At 35.0% G+C, this 15,401-nt stretch overlaps 1 protein-coding gene across 2 annotated transcripts in view; it reads right to left on the reverse strand.

Moving 5' to 3' along the window:
• Window positions 1-3,314: 3,314 nt before the first annotated feature.
• Window positions 3,315-15,401, reverse strand: part of SCP2 (sterol carrier protein 2) — a 34,158-nt gene continuing 22,071 nt past the window's right edge. For both annotated transcript variants that reach the window (XM_058177642.1, XM_058177641.1), the window contains 5 exons: window positions 14,801-14,954; window positions 12,525-12,618; window positions 9,681-9,810; window positions 5,372-5,451; window positions 3,315-4,368 (listed from right to left, as the gene is read on the reverse strand). In XM_058177642.1, coding sequence (XP_058033625.1) covers window positions 4,273-4,368; window positions 5,372-5,451; window positions 9,681-9,810; window positions 12,525-12,618; window positions 14,801-14,954 — 554 coding nt within the window. In that variant the 3' untranslated portion in view covers window positions 3,315-4,272. The remainder of the gene's footprint in view (window positions 4,369-5,371; window positions 5,452-9,680; window positions 9,811-12,524; window positions 12,619-14,800; window positions 14,955-15,401) is intronic.

The raw sequence follows: 15,401 nt of genomic DNA on the forward strand, positions 1-15,401 counted from the left end.
CAGATTAGCGTTCTCTCTTCTCTTGAAGAACTGGTAATTTCCCCCTTTCTTTATATAGAGACCAACTGCAAAATTACCAAGCATTTTTAAAAAAAAAAAATCACCAACTATTTTGAAACAGAAGGATTTTTCTGAACTCAGGCTCGGGAGTCATAAAAGAAACACTCTATATGTTATTAACACATCAACAGTTAAAAAGGAATTAGTAAAGTGAGCCTGAGCATCTGACAAATATATACATATATACTTACGGGACCGCCTGCTGCTACCAAATACCTCTCACCGACCCATGCGCTCTCACAGAGAGGGACTCCTCAGGGTGCCATCGGCTAGGCAGTGCCGTCTGGCGACACCCAGGGGAAGGGCCTTCTCTGTGGGGGCTCCCACCCTCTGGAACGAACTCCCCCCAGGACTTCCAACTTCGACCTCCGAACCTTCCATGAGCTTAAAACACATCTATTCGTTTGCGCAGGACTGGACTAGGTTTTTTAAATGTAAATTTTAAATGGGTTTTATTATATATACTGTTTTAATTGTCGGGCTATATTTAATAAGTTTTTAATGGTTATTTTACTTTTTGTATTGATATGTTTTTTATTTGCCTGTGAACCGCCCTGAGTCCCTAGGGAGATAGGGCGGTATACAAATTTGAATAAATAAATAAATAAATAAATAAATAAATAAATAAATAAATAAATAAATAAATATTAGTACTATTCCAAAATATTTGTCAGATTTATACATATAGGCTAGACCAGTGACAGCTAAACTTTTCGGCACAGAGTGCTGAAACTGTGGCGTGTGTGTGCATCAGAGTACCAGGACCCGGAAGAGTAGCTGGTGATGGCGCGCTTGCCCCCAGAGGGTTCTGCTTGCCACCTCTAGCACATGTGCCATAGGTTCGCCATCACGGGCCTAGACATCCTCCAGATATAGAATAGAATAGAATAGAATTTTTTATTGGCCAAATGTGATTGGACACACAAGGAATTTGTCTTGGTGCATATGCTCTCATGTACATAAAAGAAAAGATACCTTCATCAAGGTAGAACATTTACAACACAAATGATGGTCAATATATCAATATAAATCATAAGGATTACGAGCAACAAAGTTACAGTCATACAGTCATAAGTGGAAAGAGATTGGTGATGGGAACTATGAGATTAATAGTAGTGCAGATTTAGTAAATAGTTTGACAGTGTTGAGGGAATTATTTGTTTAGCAGAGTGATGACCTTCGGGAAAAAAACTGTTCTTGTGTCTAGTTGTTCTGGTGTGCAGTGCTCTATAGCATCGTTTTGAGGGTAGGAGTTGAAAGAGTTTATGTGAGGGATCTGTAAATATTTTCACGGCCCTCTTCTTGATTTGTGAAGGATACAGGTCCTCAGTGAAAGGCAGCAATTATTTTTTCTCCAGTTCTAATTATCCTCTGAAGTCTGTGTCTTTCTTGTTGGGTTGCAGAACCAAACCAGACAGTTATAGAGGTGCAAATGACAGACTCAATAATTCCTGTAGAACTGAATCAGCAGCTCTTTGGGCAGTTTGAGCTTACTGAGTTGGCGCAGAAAGAACATTCTTTGTTGTCCTTTTTTGATGATGTTTTTGATGTTAGCTTTCCATTTTAGATCTTGCGATATGATAGAACCTAAAAATTTAAAGGTTTCTACTGTTGATACTGTGTTGTCTAGTATTGTGACAGGTGGAAGTATGGAAGGGTTTCTCCTAAAGTCTACCACCATTTCTACAGTTTTGAGTGTGTTCAGTTGCAGATTGTTTTGGTCGTTTATATGTTATATGTTGGTTTAAGCTCCCAGAATTCCTTAGTCAAATGATTCAAGGTCCTGTAGTGGGCCGCAGCCTGGGGGTTGGGGACCCCTGGACTAGACAAAACCTGAACCTAATTGATTCATTGGTCAATGGTGATTCCGTAAGTGAAAGCCAACTTGGAATGAAGGATATACGAGTTGAACCATTTATAACTGGGATCAGCAATTGATAAAAAACAAAGCATATATTAAGCAAATTAAAAATGGCAAAATTCCTGAGTTATTCAAGGAAGAACTTCTTGCATATATAACTATTTTGGCTAATAAAACTATCTAAAGGCAAGTTAGCGCCACCTAGAGATACTGCATTATGCTGACCATAGCTTCATATTAAGTATCATTGATGGAATTACTTAGAGAGAAAGAAATGTTATATTTACAGCATGTTTCAGGAAATATAGTAGAGTGTATGCCGCAGTGTTCCTAAGTCATTATCCTGATCACAGTTTAATGCATTTTTAAACCGTAGGCTAATCTGCTCTAAATTTTAGTTAGAAAAAACAATTTAGTTAACTTTAAAGTTTAAGCAAAATGAGAAAATATACTAAATATTTTTAACATTAGCATTAGATGCTCTCATGCTATGGGGAGGGTATTGGGCAGCAAGAGATCTCCAGTACTTTTGGTCTTGCGCAAGTATTTCAGTGTCTTTCCCATGTGATATTTAGTCTTCCGTTATTTTGATCCACAATTTCATAAAATCATGATTCCATCACACTAAATATTTACAGTACATATATTGCACATTATAATACTGCACATTATATATGGATAATTCTTGCTTAATCTGTGTCTGAAGATTATGAAACTCCAGTCTTTTATCTTTTTCCAGGTAGGATGACTTATCAGCTGACAAGTGTTGATGAAAGTTATAGTCTAATGCAGGGGGTCCCCAATCCACAGACCAGCACCTCTCTGAAGTGCAACAGGAACCAGGCTGCATAAGCAAAGCCTCATCTGCGTATGCACAAGATCCAGGCAATGTGCAAACACACACGGGCTGTGGAAAAACTGCCCTCCATGGAACCAGTCCCTGGTCTAACATAGTGTTTCTCAACCATAATCATCTATATATCTTATTTAATATCTTAATATATATTCCCAAATCTACTACAGCATACTATAAAAATATACAAAGAAGAGAGATCTCGTACCAGTCATAGGAGTAATCTATAAAATTATTTTGGTAGAAGTGTTATTAAATGGACAGAGGTATCTAAAGTATGAAAGGTTTTAGATATACTTTTTAATCCTGACTCTTCATTACTTTGTTTTAAAAGCCTATGTTAGTTTTTGTTTTAAGCTGGATACCCCATGAATTGTAACACCAATCTTTGTAACCTATAAAAATAATTATTATTTCAATATGCAAAACAACCCTTTTCATTGTGCAAAGTGTTGCTTTCGTGCTTAACATGACTAAGTTATACTACTTCTGAGTGTTTATTATAATAAACATGACAAAAAAAGAAACCAGATGCAAACAGAAGATTTGATTTAAATTTACTAAGAAAGTTGCAGAACAGAATACATTACCTCCACCCAGAATGGATTAAAAAAATAGCATATTATAAAGGAATTTATTAAAGAATCACCAGTTTCCTTATCTAAGTATATCATAATTAAACCAATTAAGTGTTTAAAAAGTATTTATCTTTGTCTTTATAAATATGCAGAAAAGCACTACAATAATATTAATTACAACTAGTGCTGTTTTATTTAGCTCCATTAATGCAAACGAATTGATTTCTAATCCAATCCTTGCAAGTTAGGAAGCAGCAAATTGTTTTAGATAACATCCAAAGAAAAGTATACTTAATTCTGTTCAACTGTGGAAACTTTGAAGTTCAATACTTCCCTGACAATTCCAAATCACCTTTGAAAAAAAAATTGGGTTGTGCAAAGCCATTTGTGATACGTCAGCAGGTTTTATATTCAAATATATGTATATATCTGCTAAAGAGGGGGAAAAAAAACCCTCTACTTGGCCTTGTCTAAAATGGCTCAGAAGATTCCAGCCGAAATAAAAAGTTTTTTCTTAATCAGATATGACAAGTATAAAAGAATAAAAATGAAACCGTGGAGACATTTTTACCAATAAACCACATTTTCTTTCCTGCTGCTCTTCTTAGTGTTAAAAATTGTACAAAAAAATATGCCCAAATGATCTCTTCTTTTGCATTTTGAAAAATAAATTTGAATGGATTTGCATTAAGAGTCTGTTACATACCACATGGTCTTGGATACTTTAATGTTAATATTTTACCAAATTTGTAATGATTTTAATGGAAGGCAATGCCAAAATTTCAATTAAACAAATGCTTCAAGAAAGCTAAAGTCAAATACACTTATTTGGAGAACATGCTACTTCCAACATCTAGTTCCAGCCTAGTTCTTAAGGAACTTGTTTTCCAAGTTTCATTCCATCTTGAAATTAGAGTGGCTCAAAGCTTAGCTTTTCCTGGTTGGAGCTGTAGATTCTGTAGCTTCATAGCCATGCCCATATTCCCAGAAATTTTCAACTTCCCTTGAAAGAAAGCCTAGATTAAAAAAAACACCAGAATTATATTTCACTTGTTAATGTATTCATTCAATTCTAAATAAAATGTCTTCTAAGATCACGCTTTTCAAGATGGAAGCCAAATAATTTGAGGCTAAATAGGTGCTTTTATTTTAAAATATTTTTTTAAGCATGTATAAATCAGTCTAAAGATCTAATTTAAATAGGAGATGAAACAAATAATTTGATAAAAAAGGAATACCTTTTTACTTCTTTAGGCAAAATAATTTTTCAGTGAGGTCTGGATACAAAAGCCATTTTGACCATAATTAATCTAAAATCATAACTTACAGCAGGGGGATTTTTTTGAAAAAAATTGTTCAGGATAACAAAAATTCAATCTACTCTTAATTTGTTGCCAACTTGAAATTACTTTGAAAAATGTATTTATTGAGACTTCCAGGGAAGAAACGGTGAAGTAAACATTTTTGGTTTTTTTATTTCTTTTCTATACCTTCTAAGGAGAATTAGAAAAAGAGAATTAAAAATTCTAAAGAGAATTTTTTTTTTTTTAGTTTTTACCTTCACTAAAAGGGGCATGCATAAGTACACTAAGGAGCACTTGAAAGTGCATAAGTGCACCCGCGTGCCTACCATCCCTATCCTAATATTCCTTTTTTACTTACTTTTTTCATGTATCCAAATTACGTTTATACTTTTACCTGTTATCTTATATATGATTGACAAATAAATAAATAATAATAATAAAATTCACTATTTTAAAAAAAAGCAAAATGTATTTATGGAAGAAGCCTCTGTGTACATTTAAGCAAAGTTGAACTAAGCTGGAGTCACTCTTTGAAGGCAATACAGAAATGTGAAAAGCAAATAAAATAAATAAGCATGTACGCACAAGAATTAATTTGTCATTTAATCTAAAGTTAAGGGGAGGGGAAAATAGGGCAAGCTGTTTTCATTAATCCTCTGTGATAAAGTAATAAGAGATATTGAAAGTGGCATGATTTATTTTGCTTTTTACTTACGGTCTGAGGATTCATTTTGCCCGTCATCAATGACAGCAAATCATCATCACTCATTGCAATTGTACAGTCGGCTTTCTTATCTATGGTGGCCAGAAAAAGAATATTTGAAGTATTGAACAGACACTAATTACTAAAACATGATCTTTGTTCTCGGGGATATTCTACTTTCAAATTATGGGTGACTCGGTAAAAGTAGGATATCAAAAGATCACAAATATTGATGGCAGACAAGTCAAAATTATAGCTGATAACGTTATGACAGAAAAGTTGTTACAGGTAGTCCTTGACTTACAATCATTTGCTTAATGACCATTTGAAGTTACAACAGCACTGAAAAAAGTGACTTATGACCATTTTTCATACTTACAACTGCTACCATATCCCCATGGTTATGTGATCAAAATTCAGATGCTTGGCAACCGGGTCATATTTTTTATGGTTGCAGTAACCTGGGGTCATGTGAAAACCTTTTGAGATCTTCTGACAAACAAAGTCAATGGGGAAGCGAGATGCAACCATTTACTAACTTAACAACTGTGGCAAAGAAGGTTGTAAAATGGGCAAAACATATTTAACAACTGTCTTGCTTAGCAACAAAAATTTTGAGCACAATTGTGGTCGTAAGTCGAGAACTACCTATAGTGCAAAAATAACCATTGACAGAGTCTGGACTATGTATTATCCAGGTCATATTACTCAATTTATAGAATAACTTTGGATAAAAAAAATAGTGATTTGTATTGGAAGACTGAAATACCAGTTTAGGAGCAGATTATCATGGAAAAAATCCATGAGGTTGCTAGGAGTCAAGAATGACTTGATGACATATAATAAATAAGATGATTCAACATTCTGGTGACCAACCACAACAAGAAAAATTTTTTAGACTGAGGAATATAACTTTTCAGGGGTTTATGCCTATATCTGATATTTCAGTGTTACAGTAGCAGATGTACGCAAAAAAGCAAGCAGGGCCTGAACAAAATAAAAAATTGATTAAATTTAAATATGATTAAATTCAAATATAATGTGCTGCAGTTTATATGATAACTTCTTGTGTATTATTATTTTCTTTCTATCACCTACAATATTATAAACCAATAACTTCCTGTTTGGCACCGTAGGTGATGGCGGTGATCTTTACGATCACCAACCTCTGGATTATGTGGAATCGCTAGGACAGCTTAAATCTGCTGTCCAGCGGTTCGGAAAACCCCCTCTTCGGGAGAAGGAGAAGGTGAGCTGAGGCAGAGGTTGAATTTCCCTAAAGCCCCTGAGAAAAAAGGGGTTTGAAGGGTTAAGTTCCCTCCAGCAACCCGAAGAGCTCCAGATCCGAGGATTCTTCTGCTTTGGCGGAACCAATCACCACGACCAAACGCCGAGATTTATTTTGGACAATAAAGGATTATTCGCGACAGAACGAATGTCGGAGAACTTTAAGCAAGTTGCCGAGCCGAGTCCCGGATACTTTGTAACAAGCTTGAAAACAGCAAGAAAATGGAGGCGAATTGTTAACAAGTTAACGAGTGGAAAGCGAAAGTGATACTTTCAGCGTGTGCCTCTGCAGTTGGTAATTTGCATGTTACTTGCTGCTTTAACTCTTTGCTGCCTGCTGATAGAATCTAGGGAGATTTTTTAAATACTGCTTTAAAAGACTGTGTTTTTCAGAGTTAAGAAGATTTAAAGTGAATATTAAGTTGGAAATAAATAAATAAATAATTTTATAGAAGATGGCAGCCAAACAATTAAAGTCTACTGTAACAAAGAGCTCTGGAACTTTATCAGCTGGTGCCTCCAGCACATACAGCAGAGACTAGAACATTGAATTTAGAGGCGTTACAAGAGAACTTAAAAGGCTTTATAGAAGAAAAATTTAAAGTAATAACTGATGAGATGTCTGAAATGAAAGAGCAGATATCAGAAATTCAAGTGGGAAATAAAGAAGTTAAAGAAGGATTTGTAATGGCAGTACAAAGTTTGGCAACGAATGTGATTTTATTAGAAGAGGAGGTTGAAGAATTAAGCAACATAATTTAAAATTAGAAAATAAAATGGATGAATTTCAAAGTAAAATGGAAAAAACAGAGGATGAAATAGTTTTGATACAATATAGAAATATGGAATTTGCTCTAAGAATTCGTGGTCTGAAAGAGAATAAAGAAGAGGATTTAAGGGAAATTTTTTCTGAAGTATTTGCTGAGATATTAGCAGCTCGTCCAGCAGATGTGGCTTATCAAATTGATAAAATATATCGTGAATTCTTGGATAGCAAGGCAAAAAGTTGCCAAGGGATGTTGTTATTTATTTTACAAACAGAACAGTGAGAAATCAGATTTTGCAAGCTTCATATAAGGGGAGAAGATTCAGATTGCTGGTCAAGATATTTTGATATTAAAGGAAATTCCACCAAAATGTTAAGGGCTAGGAAGGAATTTGCCTTCCTGGTGAATGAACTTAAAAACATCAGATTGAATATAGATGGGATATTCCAACTGGTATAATAGTATATTATGCAGGAAAGTACATCGCTCAATACAGTTGGAAAAGCAAGAGAATTTTATGTTGAGGCATTAAAGTTGGAAGTCTTCCCATTGGAAGCTAGAAGAAGGAGACTGAAGTGAAGGAAAGAGAAGTGAAGCAGGTACAAGAACAGATTGTGATGGAAGAAGATTTATTACCAGTGTCGGAAATACCTATGACGGGTCCAGATTCAAAAGAACAAAGGCTGACAAGAGCTGCTGCTAAACGCAAGGAACAAGAGATGAAGGCACAACGACAACTGGCAACTACTACAACGGAAACAGTGGAGGAGCAAGGCCTAAAGCAAAATGTGATTTGCGGCTAGTGTTCCAAAAGTTTCCCGATAATGGCAATTAAACTATTATCTTGGAATGTTAATGGTTTGAATTCACCGCAGAAGAGAAGGAAAGTATTTCACTATTTGAAACAATTTAAAAATGACATTACTTGTTTACAAGAAACACATATTAGATCTTTAGACCAGAAATATTTGATAAATTCAAAACTGGGAGTACATTTTGTTGCCTCCTCTTTGGAGAAAAAAAATGGTTTAGTTATATATATAAAGAAGGATATATCAGCAAAATTAATTGAGGTGGATAAGCAAGGAAGTATCAAATCTGGCAGAAATGGCAAAAATTTCTGCTTACTTGAAAGACTATACACAAGAAAAATATATTTTAGAATGGAAAATGTGGATTGATTATATTCAAAATAAGTATCAGATAAAAAAATATCAAATAGCATATGAGTAAATTTAGGAAATAATTTGTATTAGATATATTTTTGAAGGAGAGGGGAATTGAGAGTGTGACTAAGTGTGGTGTGACTGAGATTATAATTTAGGAATTATTTTGGATTATGATTGTTAGTTTTGATACCCTGCATTTTGTTCTGGGAAGTCGGGGTGGGGGTGGGGGTAAGGGGAGGAATTGGGGGTTTGGTAGAGATGGAGTGATGGTTAATGTACAGGGATTATTGAAGAAATATAATTAATGTAGGGTCGGGTCTGACCAGTTGCCATTTTAGAATGGTGGGAGGGAAAAGAGAGAGTAGGAGGTAGGAAAGAGGAGAAGAGGAAGGAAGAGGGGTAGAAGAGGGAGAAGAGTGTAGGGTGGAGGGAGGAGAGGAGGTAGATAAGAGAAGGAGAGGAAGGTTTGGAAAGTAAAAGAAGGTAGAAGAGGGAAGAAGGTTAAAAAGGGGGGTGGTGACTGGGCAGGCCCGACTAATTGTATATAACTGTACATTGGATGAATTATTTGATAAGATTGTAAAAATAAAACTTTTTTATAAAAAAAAAAAAAAAAAAATATTATAAACCAATAGAATTTTTTAGTAGGGACAGGTGACCACCAACAAAATTTTGGTGGTCTACATTTAAAAATGTTGGTTGCCTACTTGATCATTACATGAAAACTGGCAGCATTATAATCAATAGCACTTTTCATAACACAGCCAACTAACAGGCAGAAAAGTCAACAATGCTGCATTCAGAAGTGAAGGGAAAAGGGGAACAAAATATTTCAAACATTTTCTTCTGCCCTACATTTCAGATGCAGGTGTTTTAAAATTGGAACTTGCAAGAAAGCATCACGTCAAGAATGTGCAACTTATATTATTTTTCATGTTTATTAAAAAGTGCATCACAATACATTCATTTATTTGCAGATCTAATGATATGTTCTCTAATTATGCCCATTCCTATACTTCATCCACACCCACCGTATATATTTAATACTCTCTTAATCCAACAATTTAAGATTTTTTTCTTTAAAAAAACAACACTCACCGGTGTTATTTTCCACACAGCCTTTACCATTTTTCACATCAACTACCCAAGTAGCTTCTTTCCCTTCAGGACCATCTTTTACTTTAAAGGCAAAAATGCCACCAATTTTCTTGACATACTGTTCTCCTTCCTGTAATCGTAATGTAAAAGTTACAATTATTAAAATGCAATCTTAAAAAGGGTGCGTGACATATTTACAACATGCTAAAGCCTTGTAGACATTCCTCATTAATCTGGATAAATGATTCCAAACAACATTAGATATGGCAGCCCTTCGAGTCTGAAGAAGATGCACTGTGTACAGTTCATTTATGAGCTCTAAAACCCCAGTCTGGAAACACAGTGTAGTTACTGTATTCTTTGGTGACACGGCTCACAGTTTTCTATCAGTTTTGGTGGCGCCTGCTTTCAAACCAGTGGAGACACACAGCTCACCTGGTAAGCAATCCAAATAACATTAGCAAATATGATATTGCTACTTTGAGTTAGAGACTTGCAGGAGCAAGTGGAAACACTTAAGAGGATGAAAATTTCTTGGATTAAAGGATTTGCTGTCAGAGGAAGAAACAGGAAGATGGAGTCAACCCAATAAATGAGTGATTAGGAAAAGATAACCCTGAGTATAGCTGAAATGAAGAAATAGCTCCCACATGCTATGTTTATTAAGATCACACTGAACAAAAGACAAGAAATTAGGGCCTTGAAAAGCGTAATGGCCACAATACTATGTGAAGAAGACAAAGAACAGAATTCTTATAATAATTGACTTCCCAATAGGAAGAACAGAATGAATGTGTACTTTCCAGACCCTCTGTTCATAAAATATCCTATCTTTTTAGATTACAAGAATGTAATGGAGTTGTTGCCAAGGTTTAGCATACCCACTGCCAACGGCAGTAATAGTTTTATTTCTTTAGCACAGGGATCCCCAACTCCCAATCCGTGGACCAGCACTGGTCCATGGCATGCCAGAAACAGGGCCGCACAAACAAGTGAAGCCCCATCCATGGGATGCAGGCAGCATGTGAAACCACGCCCCCTCTGGTCTGTGGGGAAACCTCTCTCCATGGAACCAGTCCCCGATGCCCAAAAGGTTGGGGCTTTAGAAGTAGTCCAAGGTGGATAAGAATATTTTTTTTAAAAGGCATTAAAATGACTATCACAATTACAACATGGAAAAAATGAAGAACTTAAATTTGCTGACACTAAACACGACAGGATAATAATGAAGAAATAATGAAGAAATCAGAAACAAAATTAAAAATGACTTTGACAGTTTAGAGAAATAGAGTAAAAATAACAAAATGAATTTTACTAGCTACAAAGTTTTTTAACCGAAATGAATTAAATAAAATACACAAGCAGAGGATGAACTATATGAATGATACATGTGAAAAAATAGAATTATAATCCCAAACTGAGTATCATTCAGTAGTTTTGTGGCTGCCAAAAGGCAGGCACTGGAATAGTCACACTGCAATTTATAGAGATCAGATGCCCCACTAAGAATTGTGCTCAGTTCTTCCTCTCACCATTTAATAAAGATTCAAACACTGATATTTGGGCAATGAAAAGTAACGAGAACAATCAGAAGTCTAGAAATTAAGTTCAATGAGGTGTACTTAGCCTTAATAAGAGACACTTGAAGGAGGATATGTGAGAATTGTTTTAGTGAAGAACTGAGAAGAATGGGGCACACAGAAGTTCATTTCCTCTTCTCAGTTATCACAGGGTAGAGTACATGGACTAATGATTTTAGTAATAGGCAAAAATATTGCAGTTGAATGTTGAGAAAAACCTTGCTAACAGAAAGAATAGTCTCAGAATAGAATGGACTTCCAAGGGAGATCATGAGGTCATCTTTTCTGAGTGAAAAAGTTGGAGCTGCTTAAACTGGTATGCTGAGCAGTAGGGTCAGATTTGTTGGTTGCAATAACATTAACTCTAGGGTTCTTCCAGTTTGAATGAAAGAATGCAAGTTTTTGAACTGCAGCTCTTTCTGTAATGCTGCACAAACACTCTTTCCTAAAAAAAAAGGTTCTTTAGGGAGAGTAAGTAGTCCTCAACCCTAACCAATGTCAAGAAAGTAATACCCATGAAACTTGAAGTGGCTTCATTTTGAGTGAATTGTTTCAGGTTACAATGCCAAGCATATGGACATAATTATCTGAGTTACCAAATACTTATCTCCACAATTTAAAACATGGTAGCTAATTATTTTGCCAAGTTGAATCTTGCCCTGTCCTAGATTTCATTCTCTGACTAGAAAAGAGCTGAAGCAATTACAGGTAGGCAAGGCAAACAGAGAAATTTAGATATGCTGTATACGTTTTGCTACATGCAATGTCTTTCCCCCCCACAAACTGAGAGATCATTCAAGCATATTACTCCCTATCTCCAATATGAAGTGCACTCTTAACAATCCAACAGTTCCTATAAATATGATCAATATTATCACCAAAACATGATCAGCTTTTTCTAGTTCCAAGGTTACTCAACAGAGAAAGAAAAATTAATAACACAAGGCACATAGTTCATATTAATGATCTATTTTTAATTTCTTTTTAATGTGCAATTTGTATTTCAGAAATTCATTGTAGGTATTATTAAGACAAAGACATAAATAATTACACTGTTCTGTGTCTTGGTTCTGACCTATTTTATTCTTTATTTTGTAATGAAAAAAAGGACTCATTACAAGGAAAATTAATCTGATAATTAAAAAGACTTAATTTTGGCAGACCAGCCAAAGAATATAATCATTTGTGTACTTAAAATATTTCTGTGCCAGTACATAAATTAGTCTTTGGCAATCTATTTTATACACATATTTACTGTACAAACCTCTTGAAGTTTCTTTTCAATTTCTTTGAATACAAGTGCTGATTTAAATCCATCAACCACTGCTCTAGTGGGAATGGCCTGGATACTCCGATTCCTGAAATGGGAAAAAAGTAACTTAGTATCAGTGAAATAAGCAGATTCCAACAAGCAATTTTCCATACAATTTAATTATAGTGTTTGCATGTGTCACACATATTAAACCATAATAATGGTTTACAAAATATAATTCCTCTAATGCACTAAACCAAAATCAAACAATCTCTACAAGGGAGGGAAGAGGGAAAGAAATATTTTGTGCATTCTCCTCTTTTAAATAGAAATACAATGTATTCTGGAGAAAAAAAATCTAATCAGAATCAAGAGGTGGGTGGGTTGAAATAATTTTTGACATGAGAAAAAGGCAAAATTTTATATTAATAATTGCTATAGTTAAATTGGTCAAAGCATCTCCTGGCAATCAACTGTGAACAATAGTTATGAAAGTGTAAAATGGAAATGATGGAACAAGCTTACCTTTTCCCTAATTACTCAATACCTAATCATAATGTCCCAAATCCTTGCCAACTGGTCAGGCAAGACTTTAGCAATATAATTTTGCTACACGCATATGTCCAGCAGAAACACAAATTCACAAAGTAAGTAAAATTTGCACATTCTTTTTAAAGTATTATGGATAATTTCTGTTTGAACCCAACTTTACCTCTGCCCTCCCAAAATTGCCATGAGCAAAATCTCAGAGTAACCTCCTCCACATATTACTGTAAAGATAAAATAGGGTAAAGATATAATCTATCTTAAACCTGGTGAGATGTGATTTAAAAGCTGAAATGCTTCATTTTCCAGTTGAACAAGATAATTACTTAATATGGCAATGTGAAGAAAAATGAATTCACCTTGAGAAATAATATACATTTCAGATTCAATTAACTTCTAATCTAAAACAATTATTTTCTAGAAAAGATAATAATCCTGAGAAAGAGGGAAGTGAGATATAAAAACACTGATTTTTAGCCTGATTTTGTTTAGCGTAAAATGGGTCAGAGCAAAACTTAGATGAAATTCTGTGGTAGCCATTTTGTCATAAGAAATCCAGGCTGGTTTAAAACTGCCAACTATTTCCATTAGGTTTTTCATACTGGGAATCTAAGTAGTCTTTTCTAACTCTAAAAGCCCCCACGCATGTTTTGCTTTAGTTCATCATAATCTGCTCTTCGTAAATAATTTTATCGTTTACGCACATTACACTAAAGCTACTTGTTAACTGGAAAGATCTTTACGGGACCTCTGCTTTGCGTACTGAACTGGTACTAGATCTAATAGCTCTAACTGTTGGACTATGACCATAGAAATCCTTGTTCAAGGCTATGCTCATATAAAATGGGTGATTTTGGTCAATCTCTCTCTCGGTCTAGTTTTGCAACATTTATGGTGTGGAAAAAATATTGTGGAGTTGGGAATATAGGAGATAAATCTAACAAATAAACCATTATTTATACAAAGAAATGTTCGCTGCCCACCTTAGAAAAACTATTAAAGCGTGCAGACAGTTCTTTTACACATATGTGAGAAAATGCAGAAAATCAATGTGTAAGTAAGCACAGGACCCAGGAAATAATTAGTTAACTGATTCAATAAGTTTTTTACAATCTAAATGTCCTTGCTCTTTATCATAACCTTACAAAATGATTTGGATACTCTTAACTGTTGCCTAAAAGAAAAATTATAATACACGAGCAATCTTAATTCAGTTTATAGAATTATGTGTACAAAATTGGCCCTCATCTTTTCTAGGCAATTTAAAAACTTGTGCTGTACATTCTCTTTACAGTTTTTAAAAGCCTTTAAAAAGAAAAAAAATATGGAACCATATTTGGAAAACATAATTAAGATTATGTTTTGCTCATGTGCTTATAGATCTCTTTGATCTATGAGCAAAGCAAAGCTTCTAGCATCTGGCAAAACATGTTCCTTTTTCAAAGAAACAATTCCGAGCCAAGAACTTTCGTCCATGACCCGATAATTTTCCTGTTGTAATTAGGACGATTTCCAACTGCCCACTTTAATTATACAAGAATTAGAGTGGGAAATAACAGCAAAATACGTTATTTACAGCAGGCACATTAATCTGATTTACAACGAGCAGCTTAATCTGGTTATTTGCAGCAGGCACTTTAAGGTTCAAAGTGGAAACGAAGTCGCTGAAATTCCTATAGCGGCAAGGACGAATATTGCACAGGGAAGGAAATGAATGCATCAAAGGAAGACGCGGCACTCACCGTGCAGCTTCTGGAAAGCCCATTCTGTAGAGAGAGACAACAACTGCACCACCAAGGCCCAAATTGTGCTGCAAAGCTAGCTTTGCACCGGGAACCTGCCTCTTTCCGGCTTCTCCTCTTAGCTGCCAGCAAAGTTCAGCACACTGAGCCAGACCTAATGCATCAAACACAGAGCTTGTAGATCAAGCTGTATTACAAGAGCTCATGCATACCCAACATGAAAGGAATGAGGCGTGTTTGAAATCCAAGATGAAGCCTTCTGATAAAAAATATATATATTGCACCACAACCACCAGTAGGAACATTACTTTTTCGCTATGAAGATTCGCCTTGTCTGACAAAGAAATAAAATAAAAAAAATAAAATCCAGGTGTAGGAACTGTATAAATTAAGAGTTATAGTTTCCCAAGGTGATGGATTCTTCAGTTCTACTATACTGTTATTGTGAAAAAAATAAGGTGAGCCTACTTCACAATAGCCGACATATATATTTTGTGCAGGGCCAAAAACAGTATAGGTAATCCTTGAGTTACAAACTTAACTGGGATTAGAGTTTTGGCCACTAAGTGAGTTGTTAAGCCAGCCATTATATAAACACATC

The sequence above is a fragment of the Ahaetulla prasina genome, chromosome 3 (assembly GCF_028640845.1).
Source record: "Ahaetulla prasina isolate Xishuangbanna chromosome 3, ASM2864084v1, whole genome shotgun sequence".
Classification (NCBI taxonomy): domain Eukaryota; kingdom Metazoa; phylum Chordata; class Lepidosauria; order Squamata; family Colubridae; genus Ahaetulla; species Ahaetulla prasina.